At 38.8% G+C, this 18,375-nt stretch overlaps 1 protein-coding gene across 4 annotated transcripts in view; it reads left to right on the top strand.

The window, feature by feature from the left end:
- Positions 1–18,375, top strand: part of EDA (ectodysplasin A) — a 435,590-nt gene that overhangs the window by 337,814 nt on the left and 79,401 nt on the right. For 3 of the 4 annotated variants that reach the window (XM_025372254.1, XM_025372253.1, XM_025372252.1), the window contains exon 2: positions 7,920–8,025. In XM_025372254.1, coding sequence (XP_025228039.1) covers positions 7,920–8,025 — 106 coding nt within the window. Of the gene's footprint in view, positions 1–7,919; positions 8,372–18,375 lie in introns of those variants that run through there. The other variant, XM_025372255.1, reaches the window with a different exon arrangement.

The following is an 18,375-nucleotide window of genomic DNA, read 5'->3' as shown; positions in this document are numbered from 1 at the left end:
CACCAAGTAGATGTGATATCTGTGGTGGGTGTACAATTTCAAAGTCATACAAAAGCTGGACCCAACTTATATTTTCCATTGATGAGGATCAATTCAGTAAGCTTTTAGTTTTTCAACTTGTTCTGGATGTTAGAAATCAAGCTAAACCTAGGAAACAAAAAGTCAGGGCAGGGGTACATTTTCCCCCTTTGCATTAATAGTTATATGTTTCTAATAACTCATCTTTCTCCTTGATGTACATCTTAAATAGATTTCACCCTGTCCAGAGGACAAGTACACACTGGTTCTGGGCCCACAAATATACCTGCCATTGAGGAGCTTACTACCTATGGGGGAAGAAAAATTACAATTAAGATATATAAGGCATTATTTGATAAATGTGAGGCGATCTGTTCTGCCCCAAATGGGATCTAAGAAAAGCCAGAGATTGAACTGGTCTGTAGTACAATTTCACAGTGGTGCCATTCCATGGTAATCTTCCCAAGTAAAAATAGTTTTTTATTTTCCTTTCTACTTTGTAGTTACTTGCATTGTTGGGCAGTGATTTTTAAGTCAAACTGCCTAGGAAGCAAAATTCAGTGCCTGCTTTTAGCTCTATGTGATGAAAAAATGTTGGTTGTGTTTTGATTCCACATTTAGCCTTACTCCATAATTTCAGTCATCCTCTGACATATCTACAAGACATGCCAATCCCTGGCACTCACATCAGAGATGTCCAAGATGCCAGTTTCATTTGGCATTTGGCCTGATTGCTGCCACCTCCACCCCCACCCCACTGGTGACAGCTCCCATGGGATGCTGTGATCAATGTTGAATGTCCTTGTTTGCTTACTCCCAGGAGTTGGCACACTCTGTTCAGCAACTAGCACATACTGTGCTTCTGTTGTTGTCACACTGTTTTTGAATCCTTACTACCTCCTATTGTGTAGTGCTATCACTGCTACAAAAAACCAAAAAATTATTTGTATGTTGTTTGTCTATATATATTAAAAATAGTTTCTAGTTCAGTGCCTTCCATATGGTAAGTACTCAATGTTTATTCAGACAACACCACCCTGAATGACCTTCTCTAGACCTTTTGTTGATAATCAAAGCATGTCGAGTTAAGGGTTCTTATGATTAAAAGTGCGTTCAATGCCATCTTTTGTAATCATTTTATATCTATGACATATCCATCATGGATATGTACCAATGAGGCAACCCTATTTCACTCATTGGTGCCAGGATGCTCATATCTTGCAATAGTGAAATCAGAGGTTTTGTTGAATGTTTCAGGGCATAAATCGTTTAATTTATTTGAAGGTCCCAGCTGATTGCTCATGGCTGATGATAGCGATAGCAGTGCTTGCAATAAGAAACATAGATTTTATATTCAACAACATTGAAAGAGAAATCTGATTCACTGATTTTACAGAGCCTGGTATGTACCTGCCTTCTCTTGAGGCACATGAAGTACCAATTTCATAAATACATTAACTCTGGGAATGATAGAAGAAAAGGTGAAAAACACTAGCTGTGCAATACCCCTATTTTACCCAGAAGAAAACAAAGGACTTTGTTTTTTCAGCCTAAAGGTAATGAACTGATAAATGAACAAGACAGCTGTTTCTCCAAGTTTAGTTAAAAGACTGGGTGCATCAGAATCCCCTAGTGAGCAAGTTGAAAAGTCAGATTCTAGGGTTCCACCTCAGACTGACTCTAAATTTGGGAAGGGAAAGGCCTAGGATTCTGCATTTGACACTCATGCCTAGTGATTCTGATGTACACTGAAGTTTGAGAACCACTGACCTATAGGATTCTCAGTCTTAGGATCCCTTTGATTTGATTCCTGCCAGTAGTGTATTGAATCCTTAGTGTACCTCTCCATGATGGATCTCAAAAACTAGGCTCAATTAGAGTAAAAAATATACATATATTGGCTTTAGGGAATGAATTGGTGATAGTCTGCTCTCTGGTTTAAGTATGTCCCCTCCGAAATGTAGGTGTTGCCAATGTGGTGGTATTAAGAGGCGAGGCCTTTAAGAGCCAATTAGGTCATTATGGCTCCTACCTTGAGAATGGGATTAAGGTCGTTTTAAAAGAGGCTTTATGCAGTATTCAGCTCTCTCGCCCTTCTGCCTTCCATCATGTTCCTCCCCTCTGGAGGATGCAGCAACAGGATGCCATCTTGGAAGCAGAGAGTAGCCCCCACTTCATAATCAAACCTGTTGGCACCTTGATCTTGGAATTCCTAGCTCCTAGAACTGTCAGAAAATAAATTTCTCTTCTTTATAAGATACCGAATCTCAGGTATTTTGTTATAACAACATGAACAAAGACAATCTAATTATTCTTTCAACAGAATGAGATTTATTAGGCCCTATTATGTGCCAGGCCCAGGGCTAGGCACTAGCTATACAAAAATGTCTGTGTGATCCCTTCCCTAAAGAGGCTTATGAGTAATTTTCTGTGAATTATCTAGTAAAATCAAGGACATTAGCCATGAAATAGAAAATGAATTAAATTTATTCTATGTCATGGTACCAAAAAAGTACCACATAATTTTGTGGGTTTACATATATATAAAAAATATGTTTGTAGAAGTGTCTGGGAGTCACTAGCAATAATGGATGTATCTCTCATGTCTCACTGTTAATGAATTGTTTCCAGCTGAGATCCCTGTAATCTGCAGGTGCTGTTTACAATGTAATTTTACCATAGGAAACAAGGGTGTAATCACTTAATAAAGTGTAAAGAATTAGATTTTTTTTTCGCCTTGAGCAAAATGCCTGGCTGTGGCCAACATTCCTGATGCTTCCTCCCTTGTGCAATAGGAAAGCAATATTCTAAAAGTGAAGACTGTTTTGTTCATATCCTGCAACTTGCCTCTGGAGGCTATGCTGATGAATGCAAAACTCAAACTAGAATTTCAGACATTTTGTGTGAGCAGCCACTGATTTTCGTCTTTACCATTATACAGAGGATAGTTTTCCCTTCCACCTCTAACTGAGATGCAAAAAAGGGCCCTGCGAATAGGCACTCTCTCATTTTAAGCAATGTTTTTGTGTTGTTTTCTTCTGGTTTTTATTGAAAAAATAGAAACTACGTGTATTAGTCTGTTTCATTCTGCTGATAAAGACATACCTAAGACTGGGCAATTTAAAAAAGCAAGAAGTTTAATTGGACTTACAGTTCCACGTGGCTGGGGAAGCCTCACAATCATGGGGGAACGCAAGGAAGAGCAAGTTACGTCCTACGTGGATGGCAGCAGGCAAAGAGAGAGAGCTTGTGCAGGGGAAGTCCTCTTTTTAAAGCCATCAGATCTCACGAAACTTATTCACTAATTACAAGAACGGCAGGGAAAGACTTGCTACCATGATTCAGTTCCCTCCTACCAGGTCCCTCCCATAACACATGGGAATTAATCATGAGATCTGAGTGGGGACACAGCCAAACCATGTAACTATGTTCAAAGCATTTTCGTATACAGGCAGGCAGTTCTCTTCTATGAACACTTGATTTATGAATGTCCCATATTCATCAACAACCTCTCTTGAGGGACTTTCAACTACTCTTCCTACTCATGGAAGGTGGAGTTGTTTCTGCTGTCTGCAGAAGTTTGTTTCTCCCTCAGCCCTCCTCTTCTGGGGGCTTGAGTTCTCACAAGCTCCTATTAGAACCTTAGAACAGTTAATACAAGAGTATCTTTTCCTACTGCCACCACTAGGACATAGGAAGGTGCTAGGGCCCCTGCCAGAACTCCCACAGGAGCTGAGCCCATGAGGGAGCACAACAAGTATGAGGGAATCTCCGGACTTATAGTTGGTAATGGTGGGGAGGTTCTTCATTTGCATTTCAAAAATCTCTTTTCCTAGAAATAGCATTATGCTTAATAACCTACTCTTATAGAACTTGTGTATGATAGATTCACCTATCTAGACCACAGCCAGAAATCAAGTAGTAAACAAATGGCTTCTAAGCCACTAGAAAATATGCATCTTACTTATTGGAAAAGCCATTGAAAACCACACTCATTGCCTGTTTATTCTGTTTGTACATGAGTCTAATTAGTTTTAACTAAATGTCAAGCCTATAGCAAGTTATAAGTAGCAAATCTGAAGGGACTGGACAAGATGTTACAGGTAGGTAAAGTGAAATCTGATAGTTGAAGGCAAGGTAAAGGATAAAATAACATTAAAAATAAGTTTAAGCACTCAAAAACCAAGCACAATGAAACAGTACTTCACATCCACCAGAAGGGGGGATATACTGACAGTACCAATTGTTGGTGAAGATGCAGAGCACTGGGACCCTTATATGTTGTTGGTGAGCATTTAAAATGGTACAGTCACTCTGGAAAATAGTTTGGCAGTTTCTTACAATACCATGTAACCCAGAGGTTCTACTCCTAGGTGTTTACCCAAGAAACATGAAAACATAGGTCTACACAAAGACTTGTACATCAATGTTCATATGAGCTTTATTTATAATAGCCCCAAACTAGAAACAACCCAAATGTCTATCAATGGGAGAATTCATAGAAAAAAATGTGATAGAGCCATACAGTGAAATACTGGTACTCAGCACTAAAAAGGAATGAACTAGTGATACACGCAACAACATGAATGAATCTCACTAACAGTATGTTGAATGAAAATTCATATTCATACATATGAAAAGTTATAATGGATGATTCTAATCTAGAACAGGAAAGATTAAGCTATTGTGATAGAAATCAGAACAGTAGTTGTCTCAGGGTCGGAGGCACTGGAGAATGACCAAAGGGCACAAGGAAAAATTTTAGGGGGTGATGGAAATCTTGATTTATCTTGATTTGGGTGGTAGTTACAAAAGCGTGTCCATTTGTCAAATCTCTTCAACCTGTATGCTTAAAATTTGTGCATTTTATTGGATGTAAATTATATATCAAATTTTTATAAGGCACGAAAATTTCAGAAGGGAAAAAATCCTTCAGAAGATCCCCCTGCTGCAGGATCTAAGTCTAAATTCCTCAACATGATAATCTGGCTCTTACTTAATACTCCTTGGCTTATTTCTCACCATTCCCTCTCCTTATTCCACTTATTCTAAGCTACTTATAGTTCCAAAAATTGTTATTCTTTCTTTTTCCTCTGAACCTTTAAGCACAGTGCTCCTTTTTCCTGGAATTCCTTTTCCATTTTCCATTTATCACTAAATCCTTGACATCCTTTAGGACTCACAGAGGTAGCAAACCTCCTCCAAGACGACTTGTTCACTTTCAGTTTGTGTTAGATACTTCCCCTCTTGCTCCCATAGAAGTTAAAGCTCCTCTCCATCAAAGCATGTATTGCTCTATCATGTAATTGTAATATTAAAAAACCCTCAAAACCATAGTGGACTGAGGTCATTTAACATACAGGCAAATAGTCCTCCACATATTCAGTCAGCCCTGAATTAAATCACATATTATAAACTTATTTCTTTTTTATTGCATTATACTAGGCCCTATCATATACTTTAATATTCACAAACACTGAAGTAAATATCATTATTACTGGGGTCTTTGGGGGGGTTTATTAGTTTTTATTTTAAGTTCAGGGGTACATGTGCAAGATGTACAAGTTTGTTACATAGGTAAATGTGTATCCTGGGCATTTATTATACAAATTATTTCATCACCCAGGTATTAAGCCTAGTATCCATTTGTTATTTTTCCTGATCCTCTCCATCCTCCCACTTTCCACCCTCCAATAGGCTCCAGTGCGTGTTGTCTCCACCATGTGTCCATGTGTTCCCATCATTTAGCTCCCACTTATAAGTGAAAACATGCCATATTTGGTTTTCTGTTCCTGCATTAGTTTGCTAAAGATAATGGCCTCCAGCACCATCCATGTCCCTGCAAAGGACATGATCTTGTTCTTTTTTAATGGCTGCATAGCTGAAGTAAGTTTCAGCACTCAAAGTTATTAAGAAAACTCTTCTATCCAGGATGACTTGTAGAGTTGCAAATGATTGAGATTTTATTGTAAACAGCAGTAAAATCTGTTGGTTTTATACTATTATTAGTACATTAGCTTATTTATATTGTGAGTTAAGTAACTTTCTGTGGGCTTATCGGGAAAACTAGCCAAACTTTATTATGTTGATTTTATGAGAAAATGCATTTTTACATTCCACTTAAGTGGCTCAAAAATACTACTCAGTTGAACCATGTGAAATTGTTGATTGATGTTCAACCATTTTTTAGAAAAATGGCAGTTTATTTTGAAATGCAATCCTGTTGACAAGATGGAAATTACCTACACCTTGATTTATTAATTTTATATTTAATACATTCATGTATGCTTCAAGATGCTAATCTTACACCTTAAGGATATTGGGTAAATCACAGAATTTTGAAGAAAGTTTGTGTAGAATATTAGGACTTTCTTGGGTCCAACCCATTTTTTTCCACTTAATCAGAGATGGAGCAGACATGAGGACTCTGGAATTGTTTATTTTTTTAACTGATAATAGAATGCAAATGCAGATTCATTTGTTCTTTTTCAGGCCCCAAATTAACCATTCTATTTTGAAGATTAAGTTTAACAATAATAGTGGTAGCAAACATTTATTAAGTGCATACTACATGCTAAGTACTGTTCTAACTCTACAACTGTTTTATCTGCAAAGTACTACTATTATCCCTATTTACCGATGAGGAAACTAAAGGTTATACAGCTAGTAAGTGGCAGAGTTGGCATTAGAATCACTCAGTCCTACTACCGTGTTTACTGTTTACCTGAAGCACATGGTTTTACCACAATAAAGCACCCATGCTAAAAGATTATGATTCAATTCAGCAAGTATATATTTAAGCTATGATCATTAGTGAAGCCAGACTCATTCACATATGAAACATATTATATTATTATAAGAGACCATTATAAGACAGTAGAGGACTAGGTACCAAAATTAGTTTTATAGACCACAAGTGCTGTAGGAATCTCAGAAGAGGAGAAAATAATTGTGTGCTTTGTCATGACTCAACTCCCAGAGCATTGACATGGTACCTCAGTATTGGATGCACAGCATTTTGGGAACAAACCAAAATTACATCATAAATAGGAATGTGGCAAAATCATGAATGTGTAATAATGAAGTCCAATGGGGAGTAGCAAACTCAAGTTTTCTTTCTTTCTTTCTCTTTCTCTTTCTCTTTCTTTCTCTCTTTCTCTCTTTCTCTCTTTCTCTCTCTCTCTCTCTCTCTCTCTCTCTCTCTCTCTCTCTCTCTCTTTCTTTTCTTTCTTTTTTTTGACAGAGTTTTGCTCTTGTTGCCCAGGCTGGAGTGCAGTGGTGCGACCTCAGCTCACTGCAACCTCCGCCTCCCGGGTTCAGGTGATTCTCCTGCCTCAGCCTCCCCAATAACTGGGATTACAGGCACCCCCCACCACACCCAGCTAATTTTGTATTTTTAGTAGAGATGGGGTTTCTCCATGTTGGTCAGGCTGGTTTCAAACTCCTGACCTCAGGTGATCCGACCACCTTGACCTTCAAAAGTGCTGGGATTACAGGCATGAGCCACTGCTCCCAGCCAAATTCAAGGTTTTCTGTTTAATTTTCTGTTCAACTCAAATTCTGAGTGGGCATCCTCAGTATGTGTGGGAAGTTAGAAGTTTGTGGCTGGGCTCTCTGAATCCCAGAAATATATGAAGAAATGGGACCTGATGGATTACTTATTAGATATTCAGGGTGGAAGAAACGGGATTCAGAAATTAACCAAAATTTCATGCCTACATGATTAGAATAATAATGGTATCAAAAATAAAATGGTTTGTACAGTGGAGGGGAAGATGGGCTCAGGCTTTAGACACATCAAACTTAAGGTACAGGTAGACTGTCTATGGAAAGCTGGTTTTTTATGTTGGCTATGACTGAGTGGGGTCAACCTTTGACTAATGTACTTGTAATTTTTACAGATGGCCCTATTGAATTTCTTCTTCCCTGATGAAAGGCCATACTCTGAAGAAGACAGTAGGCGTGTTCGCCGCAATAAAAGAAGTAAAAGCAATGAAGGAGCAGATGGTAAGTCTATTCAGCTGATCCTTTATCATTTCTGAATTATCTGTTAGTAAAAGTATCCTTTTAAGAACTACCTTCTCCGTAGGGCACAGTGACTCTTGCCTGTAATCCTAGCACTTTGGGAGGCCCAGGGGGGCGAATCACTTGAGGTGAGGAATTCAAAACCAGCCTGACCAACATGGTGAACCCTGTATCTACTAAAAATACAAGAAAAAAATTAGCTGGGCCTGGCTCCAGCTACTTGGGAGGCTGAGGAAGGAGAATCGCTTGACACTGGGAGGTAGAGGTTGCAGTGAGCTGAGATTGCGCCACTGCACTCCAACCTGGGTGGCAGAGTGAGACTCCATCTCAAAAAAAAAAAAAAAAAAAAACCTACCTTTTCAAGTGTGCTTTATGATCTTATATACTCTCCATAGACCCAAGATCATAGACTATTTCTGAAGCCTAACCTAACAATCAGTTATTTAACATAGAACTAAGTATACAAGGATCCTCCCTCCTCCAACTCCAGATACCTTCAGTCCTTTCTCAGTATGTCTGAGAGCCAATGGTAGCATTTGTATCTCTCAAGATCACCCTCTAAGGACCTCATCTCTCCCGGAGATGTCCTACACCTATTAAGGTCACCAGGAGGATTTGGTCCTATTCTTGGAATTGACAGTGTTGTACCCTGCTAGCACTTACATGATGTGCTAATTCCAATGATAATTTTATCAATGTTGGTATCCACTACCATGCCCAAATCTGAACTAGACCTTCTAGAACTAGTTTATAAGTTTCTTGTGGGCAGAGATTTCATTTCTCTTTGTATAATCCTAGAATCTAGCCTACTATCTGGAACATTGTTGGTGTTTGTTATGTAAGTTGATGATGTTGACTGCCCCTTCAGCTAGGCAGTGATGTATCAATGGAAACCATCCCTGTTCTGGGTGTAATAGCTTTGAATTAACTAGCAATGCATTCTGTGGGGCATAAGAAAATGTTGAACTAGCTCCTGGGCAGGGTCTTTGAATTGCTCTGATATTTCAGCATCACTCTGTCAGTTGACATAATGCTACCCCTTTGGGCACAGGGGTTTGTAGAATACATAGCTCTGGGCTGCTGCAAAGGCATCTGGATTCAAAGACAGTATGTGTCTGGCTACATCTGCCGATAATATGTGTCTGGAGGGTTACAAAGCAATATGACTTTATACAGATGAAAATGAAATTTTTAAACTGACATTTGTTGATGTGAGTAAGGGCCAATGATGGAATCAGTTTTAGAAGGCAGGAGCTATTAAAGAGATGGAGCCAGGACTTTGTCAGTAGGGGCAAGAAGAAGTATAAACGGCTGAAATCTGAGAAAGAGCTCAGAACAAGGACCCCATAATAATACAAAAAGAAAAAAAGAGTCAGAGCAGTAAGATAGGGTTTTCTAGTCAGTGGAGATGGCAACAGCATTGAGCCTTTGAATGGAGAACTGGACCACTGGGACCATTCTCTAGAGCAGTCATTTTACATACAATTGATGACCAATTCAAGCCTAAGAAATGCAGTCCATGAAGTAAAAGTTACCCATTATTCACCTACTACTTGTAGCCAGTTTCCTAGAAGTCTTCTGGCTATGTGGAAGCAGGGAGCTGAGAAGCATGGTCTCTTTCCTCTCCTAATCATCTCACCCTCTGATACATGTAAGTCTCTCCACCTTTGGCTTTTCCCTTGAGGCTGCTCCCACAGCCATCAAACTTTTCATAATCCCTGGTTGCGAAGGAAGAGAGGAGACAGGTGGTAAGAGCAATATCACCTTCTATAGTGAGCGTGGTCTTCCCTCCCTGTCTGAGTGGAAAGTCTTATGGCTTCTAAGGTTTACCTCTTCATCTAACCTCCCAAGTTTTCTCTTAAAGAAGGTAATTTCCTCCTTTCCCCAAAACTGCTTTATCCAAATCCGGCTACCAACATCTCCGATACTGGTCTTCCTTAGAGTGTTTATTCTTTCCTGATACAAAACAGTTTTCTCTCTGGTCAAGGTCAAAGCCTCTCTTATTAATTTTTAGCACTTCTTATCTACTTCCCTCCTGATCTGATACTCTAGTCAGTCACTAGACTCTAGTCTATTGATGCCAATGCCAAGTTTCTCATGCAATCCAGGCATTTTTCTTTAATCAGTATAGCTTGAAGGAATCTAAGAGTCCCTTAAAGTTAGGAGTAGAAAATGCCTGGGGGTCCTTGAATTTTATTAGATTTCCAACTTTTCACCTAGTGGTCTGGAGAACCATTTCTTTAGATGTGGCAGGTGCGCCAATGAGTTAAAGAGTGATAAGTCAATCCAAATCTCCTTTTCCTTTGAACCATTCTTGTTACTCTGCTGAGTGTATACTATATTTATTCAATACACTCATCAAATATTTACTAAGTAAATACAGCAGCTTATATAATACTTGAATAAACATTCAATAAGGATATGTTTTTAATATCCCCACTGCCTAGAAACAAACTTGGCACCTAGTAGACCCTCAATAAATATTTCCTGTTGCCCTCAAAGTGATTTACTTCCAGCATAAAGAGACAATAAAGTTGGTTAAATTTGACAAGTGGTATGAAGAAAAATATAGCCAAGCAACAGGGAGAGACAGTGATGGGGTATGCTGTAAGGTGATCAAGGAAGGTGTCTCTGATAAGGGAACAGTTGGGAAGAAACCTGAATGAAATGAAGTAAGAGCTATGCAAATGTCTGGGGAAAAAAGAAACAAAATTCAAAGGCTCTGAAGCAGAAGAATGTTTGGTATGTTCCAGAAAGATCAGTGTGGCTGGGAGCAGAGTAAGAAGAGGAAGAGGGAAGGAGATGAGGTCAGAAAGCAAAATCCAATCTAGAGCCTTGTTGGCCAAGGTGAGGACTCTGGCTTTTATTCTGCATGAGATGGAGGACCATTGGAGGATTTTGAGCAGAGGAATGACAGGATCTGATGTATGTTTTAACAGCATTCCTCTGGCTGCTGTATTGAAAATAGGTGCAGGAAGAAAGGATACAAGCAGGAAGAATCTTTAGGAGAGTATTACCATAATCCAGGCAAGAGATGATGGTGGCTTAGACCAGGATAGAAGCAGTGTGGGTAGGGAGAAGTGGTCAGATTCTAGAGAGATTTTGAAGGAATGGCTGAAGGATTTTCAGATTGATTAGATAAGAGATATGACAGACAGAGAAGAGGCATCAGTGACCCCAAGGTTTTGGACTTAAGGAACTAAACAAGTAGAGTTGTCATTTCTGAGATGGGGAAGAAAAGGGGAGACGTGTGTAAAGGAATATGGGGAGAGTTTAGTTAGGCTTGTTAAATTTGAAGTAGCTATTAGACAGCCAAGTGGATATATAAGTCTACACTATACATCACTGTGTATCATGACAATGAGATATCTCTCTTTTGTACAAATAAAGGACTTCTCATTGAAGAAGCAAGTCAGTCTGGAAACTGCTCTGAACAGATAAGAGGTAGGATGGGATAGGTAAGTCATATTGGGGTGAGTTAAGGCCAAAAAAAATCTATGCCAAGAGATTTTTTTAAAAATCTTATCAGGTGTTGATTCTAAATTCACAAATTACTTGATATATTATAATAAAAATTTAGCTATCTAAGCTCAGGTTTGCCTCACAAGTGTCAAAGAACAAGTCATGTACCTTGAAGAGTTAAGAACATGGCAGAAGTTCATGACCAGCCTGGGCAACATGGTGAAACCCCGTCTCTACCAAAAATACATAAAAATAAATAAGTAATGGGTCACTGTGGCACACACCTGTAGTCCCAGCTACTCCAGAGGCTGAGATGGGAGAATTGCTTGAGCCCAAGAGGCAGAGGTTGCAGTGAGCCAAGATCGTGCCACTGCACTTCAGCCTAGGCAACAGAGTGAGACTCCGTCAAAAAGGAAGAAGAAAGTCTAGACCCAACTTCATTTGTTTGGTCATTCATCATTTAACAAATGCTTTTTACAGGTGCTCGCCACGACACCCAGCTAATATTTGTATTTTTAGTAGAGACTGGGTTTCACCATGTTGGCCAGGCTGGTCTCGAATTTCTGACGTTGAGTGATCCGCCTACCTCAGCCTCCCAAAGTGCTGGGATTACAGGCGTAAGCCACTGCACCCAGCCTAGACTTTCTTTCTAGGAACTATAGATATTAAGCTTAATGATCTCCACAAATCGCTGTGGGAGAAAAAAAATTTAATAAATGGTTCATTAACTCTTGGAAAAGGAAGGGATATAGTGATCCTTAGGAGCCTGCATAGGTTTACCAAGAATAAATCAGGCTGCAGAAGCCTATTCTCCTCTTTTCATCAGACTATTAAACTAGTTGATTAGAGGCATAGCATATGCATAGTCTATCTTGCCTTTTAAAAAGAAAGCCAGTGGCAATATCCAGGGTATATACAATCTTTCTGACTCACCATTCAAGAATGACTAGGCTCATCTCAGTTTCTCCATTCAAATTACTTTATAAATGAAGGCATTGGCTAGCTAAGCAGGAGTCCCAAACACACGGTTAGTTTCAACTCTTAGAAAAGAAGTGAATTTCATTTTCTTTACTACATTTCTTCCTTGAATTCACTGACTTGAGTTGGCCGGAAGTATTTCAGATCATTTAAGTTTATTTGTACTAATTATTTGAGGTCTTTGGTGGTGGTTGTTCTTCAAAGAAAGTATGATACTTTCATTGTGGGTATTGAGTCACAACAGTTTAGAAATCTGTGCCAGGATTTCCTGCTGTGTCTTATCTTTGTGATGTGTTTCTGAAGTAATAATAGCTCCAGGTGGCTTATTTGGTCATCTCTTGCACAGCACTCCAGAAATCCACAGAACTTTATTTTCTAGTTAGAATGAAATGTAGAATGTATTTGGGAGGTCATGAGGCCTTAGAATCAGGTAAAATGGATCCAGAATTCCCAAGGAGGTAGTTTCCATATTTCACAAATATTATTGTAAAAACATCTGTTCTCTTCCAAAAGGAGAGTTTTCAGGAGTTAATAAAAATCTTAATATCTCTCCACACCCGCCTGCCTTCCATGTTTCTGTCCTGGTAAGAGAATGAAAGTGCAGCATGGTGTAATAGAAAAGGTACTAGACTGAGCTGCAGTTTCTTGATCCCAATCTTGATGTCACTGCCACCTTACCAACCATGTGATCTTGGAGAAGTCACATACTTCTAAGCTTCAATTTTCTTGTCCTTAAAATGGGGATAATTAGCCCCGCTTAGCTCATAGAGTTGTTATATTTATCAAAAGTGTTAATATCTGCAAAAGTACCTCCTTTTTATTTTATTTTATTTTTGAGAGGGAATCTCGCTCTGTCACCCAGGCTGGAGTGCAGTGGCACGATCTCAGCTCACTGCAGTCTCCGCCTCCTGGGTTCAAGCAATTCTCCTGCCTCAGCCTCCCAAGTAGCTGGGATTACAGGCACCAGCCACCACACCTGGCTAACTTTTATATTTTAGTAGAGACAGGGTTTCACCTTGTTGGCCAGGCTGATCTCGAACTCCTGACTTCAAGTGATCCACACTCCTCAGCCTCCCAAAGTGCTGGGATTACAGGCATGAGCCACTGCACCTGGCCTGCAAAGATACTTCGAAAATTATTAAGTGCTATTACTATGCTCTCTCTGGAAAATGAACATACTAGTATGGTCTGCCAGGCATTTGGGGCATTCACCTTCCCTAATTTATGGACAACAATTATAATTTCTTCAAAAATGCTCTCTATCAGCCAAATTGCCAATTTTTGTTCTCACTCATGCTATCCAGGCCCATAGGAAGAAGACTCCAAGCCTCACACTATGGCCTACCTCATCACAGCAAATGATCACATCTGTACATTGCTCTGTGGCACTATCTCACTCTGGCTGGCTGGCTGTATATATGTAACCCTTTTTGTTAGTATCCCTTAGAAATTTCTCTTCCTTGTAGTTTACTTTTGGACATATCAAAAAACTTAATATTCTTTTCTACTATTATCAAAGAGCAGAGGGAAAAACAAGATTGAAATATATCCTCTGTACTTCAATTTTTAAAAATAATAATGGAATGGGGCATAGCTACTATTAAATTGATACAGATGAACATGAGAGTCTATGATGTCAAAGAAAACAGACTTTCCGCCTGTACAAATGTTAGCTAGAATTAAGAATTGCCCTCATTTTAGTATTGCTCTTGTATTTATTGCTTTCAGAGAGCCATTACTGTGGATTATCAAATGAGAGAGTAAAATCATTTTGAGAGCTGATGGAGTTTCAGGGGCTTGTTCACAAGACAAAAGTAAAGCTTTTGAAGGCTTACCATGTATGTGGACTCAAAGAGGATCGTTGATTTCAGATGTAGAATCCCCAAGGTTGTCTGCTGGTAGTGGATGCCAACAGCTTAAGTGCCCACAGCAGAACACTCTGGAGAGTGGCTTTATATCAAATAAGACATTAAGTAAGCTAAAATATCTTAGCTTGCTCATACTCCAGAATATCCTTTAAAGCTGTATTTTCATTGATGGAACTAGCCCTGCAGTAAATGTTCTCAACAGGCCATCACCACTAACACTTGGTTAACAAGCATTTTTAGAAAACCAACTACTTGTAAGACATTGTACCAGGTTCTGTAATTGGTATAGCTGCCAAACTCCTGTACTTAGTATGTAAGGCCTAAATTGAACTGGGTATAGAGGTTAAAGATTAAGATGCTTAAAATGTTTATGGGATTTTTTAAATTACAAAAATAATACATATATTATAACAAATATGAGCAATACAGAATGAGGAAAGGTATAATGTGAACATGCCCTACCTACTCCCTGCCCTGCTACAATAGTACTTATAAAGTTAAGACATCTTTGAGGAATATCTCACTTGCCTAAAGGAGGTGACAGGCCCACCTGACCTGATGTTCTCTAAAGGTCCTTCCTGTCTACTCAGTCTCTCTAAAGTTCCTTCTAGTTATTTTTTTTCTCAATATTAGGGAAATTGGTGAACTCTAAGCCAGGAGATCTAGATTCTAATTCCAGCTCTGCCATTAGTAGTTATAGTGGCAGGATGACCTTAGGAAAGTCTTACTTCACTTCTCTGATCTTAGTTTATTCTAAACGGTTAAACTAGAATCAGTGATTCCCAACTGGAGTGTAAGAGATCCAAAAGCATATAAGGAGTTTTTTCGAAGCATGCATACTCCTGGGAATTTTGACCACTCTACACCCCATTAAGAAAACTATACTGAGGAAGGTACTATTACTGATGAGAGCATATCATGTCCTTCAGATATATTAGAATAAGAAAAGATGTTGAACTACTAGAATAGATGGTTGAATTGTTTCCTGCCAACTCTAATATAACTTGTTACTAACTATTCCTGACTTCTATAATATAATGATAATAGCTAGGCTAGTTTTAGCCAATCAGATGATGTCTAGATGATTAAATACTAAGGGTTTCAATTTGGATGGTCAATGAGCCTTTTCATTAGCATCGCTGAGAATGCTCAATAAGGATTAAGTGCAAGCAAATGGTTTCATGAAGTGAAGGCTAAGAAGGTTAATCTGTTGGCTGAGTGGTGAACTGCTAGCTCACTTCTGTATGGCTCCTCAAAATATCACAGGCAGATATAGATGTGTGGTCAGAAGGCACCTGTTGGCTCTGTAGTGCATTACTTACACAACCCTGCCTTACTCTAGATTCTACTCCTTGACCTGTAGGGCCTCTTCAGTCTCAAAGATAAGGAACTACTACAGCTTCCTTTTTAAAAAAAAAAAAAAACTCATTCATTCAGTAAATGTTTAAGTACCAAACTAGTTGTTAAATCAATGTTTCTTGATCATCCTTCCAGACACTAGGGGCACAGTAGTGAACAAGATAAGACCCTACCCTAATCAAACTCACAGTGGATGATTTCAGTACAGTGTAGTGAGTCATATAATGGGGTAAGCAGAGGGTGCTATGGGACACATTGGCACCTGATCTAGACTTGGGAGGACAGGGAATGTCTCCTAATAAGTGTAACATCTGAGCTGCAAACTGATAGATGCTATAGTTAGCCAAATGAAGATTTGAGGGAAGTGTGCACCAGGCAGAGAGAATATACATGTTGGAAGGCTTAAAGAGGGAGCATGGCTCATTTAAGGAACTGAAAGAAGTTTGTAAGGTTGTAGTGTAAAGATCTAAAGGGAAAATGATAATAAATGAGCTGGCCAAGAGGGGTCAAATCACGCAGGGCTTTGGAATCCATTTTATGGAATTTAGAAACTATCCTAAAGACAATGGGGAAGTACAGGATCAATGTCAAGAATAGATTATATGGCAAATATCTTCAAATGCTAAACACACATACTGTAATCCAGCAATTCCACTTCTATTTATAGATATACTGACACACTGGAAGTCAGTTATCAATGAAGATATTCTTTGCTGTACTATTTATAATAGCAGAGAATTGGAAATACATATCCATTATTTAGGAACTCATTAAATATGATAAATCTGTAACTGGTCATCATGGTTGCTCTCAGGAAGAAAACTGAGTGTTTGGGGCTGAGGTGGGGAGGGAGTTGACTAGTTGAACATGTGCATGTTTTACAAATTTAAAATAAACAGATAAAATTTAATTTTAAAAATAGTCTGGACACGGTGGCTTACACCTGTAATCCCAGCACTTTGGGAGGCCAAGGTGGGAGGATGGCTTGAGGCCAGGAATTTGAAACCAGTCTGGACAACATAGTGAGACTGCATCTCTACAAAATTTTTTTTTTAATTAGCGAATTGTGGTGGCATGAACCTGTAGTCCCAGCTACATGGGAGGCTACGGTGGGAGGATTGCTTGAGCCCAGGAGTTCAAGGCTGCAGTGAGCTGTGATTGAGCCTCTGCACTCTAGCCTGGGTGACAGTACAAGACTGTGTCTGAAAAAAAAATAACAATTAAAAAATAAAAATAAATAAAAGGGGCATGATATGCCATTTTCTACTCATTACCTAAATACATTAGCAACAATTTTATAATACATTAACATCCTATTATAATTAGGAGGTGGAAAAACTCATATATTGCTGGAAAGAATGTAAATTGTTACAACCATTTTGGATCTTAATCTCTCTAGTAAAGTTGAACATTAGGATACCTGTGATCCAGCATTCTCTGTCTTGGGAATCTATCCTACAAAAATGAGAATTCAGCTGGGTGCAGTGGCTCATGCCTGTAATCCCAACACTTTGGGAGGCCGAGGCAGGTGGATCACCTGAGGTCAGGAGTTCAAGACCAGCCTGGCTAACATGGTGAAACCCCGCCTCTACTAAAATGTAAAAATTAGCCGGGTGTGGTGGCGTGGCCTGTAATCCCAGCTACTAGGGAGGCTGAGGCAGGAGAATTGCTTGTACCCGGGAGGTGGAGGTTGCAGTGAGCCGAGATTGCACCACTGCAGCCTGGGTGAAAGAGCGAGACTCAATCTCAAAAAAAAAAAAATTGAGAATTCTAGTATATAGATCATACATAAAAGGGTATTTATTATATCAGTGTTTTGTTGCCAAAAGGAGGGATAACTCTAATATCTATGAATAAGAAAATGGTCAAATAAACTATGACATAGACATACTATTGAATATTATGTATATTATCATTCAATGTAATAATAATAGTAATATTACTATTAAAGGGAATGAGTTCTATGTAGTTCTATGTAGGGATCTGAAGTAGCCATGTTCTATTGCTAGGGTTAAAAATGCGAGTTTGAGTAATGTGTATCATATGACTGCATTTTCATAGAGAAAGTTTTTAACATATTTTTTATTTTATATGTAAACATATAAAATATTTTATAAATATGTACAGGTGTATATATATGTGTGTGTGTGTGTGTGTGTGTGTGTATATATATATATATATATGTATACACACATAGGAACAGATGTGGGAAGGGGAAGCATCAAACAGTGAATATCGATTACCTTGGGTGGAAGAGGGTTGGATGGGAAGGGAATAATTATTAAGTGGTTCTTTATGTAGTTCTATATGTTTGATTTGTTACAATAACGTGTAACTGTAATTTATAAGAATATAATTTAAAAAGTGGTTAAAGTGGATAGAAAATAATGGACTGGAGAGGGCATAATGAAGACAAAGAAGGGAGGAGATTGCTGTAATGATACACAAAAGGAACGACAGTGGCTGAATTAGAGTAACAGCAATCAAGACAGAAGTAGATAGATTGAGTTCATAGGTAGAAAAAACAAGACTTGGTGTTTTGATTGAAGGGAGAAAAAAAAGAGTCAAGGAAGCCACCCAGGTTTCTGACAAGGTACTATACTAGTCACTGAGATAATGATCAAGGGAAGAAGATGTGTGGTTTTGGACAGGTTGAGTTTCAGGT

This window comes from Theropithecus gelada, chromosome X (assembly GCF_003255815.1).
Source record: "Theropithecus gelada isolate Dixy chromosome X, Tgel_1.0, whole genome shotgun sequence".
NCBI classification, from domain to species: Eukaryota; Metazoa; Chordata; class Mammalia; order Primates; family Cercopithecidae; genus Theropithecus; species Theropithecus gelada.
Note: the sequence above shows the minus strand (reverse complement) of the source record. Positions and strands in the feature narration are given on the sequence as shown.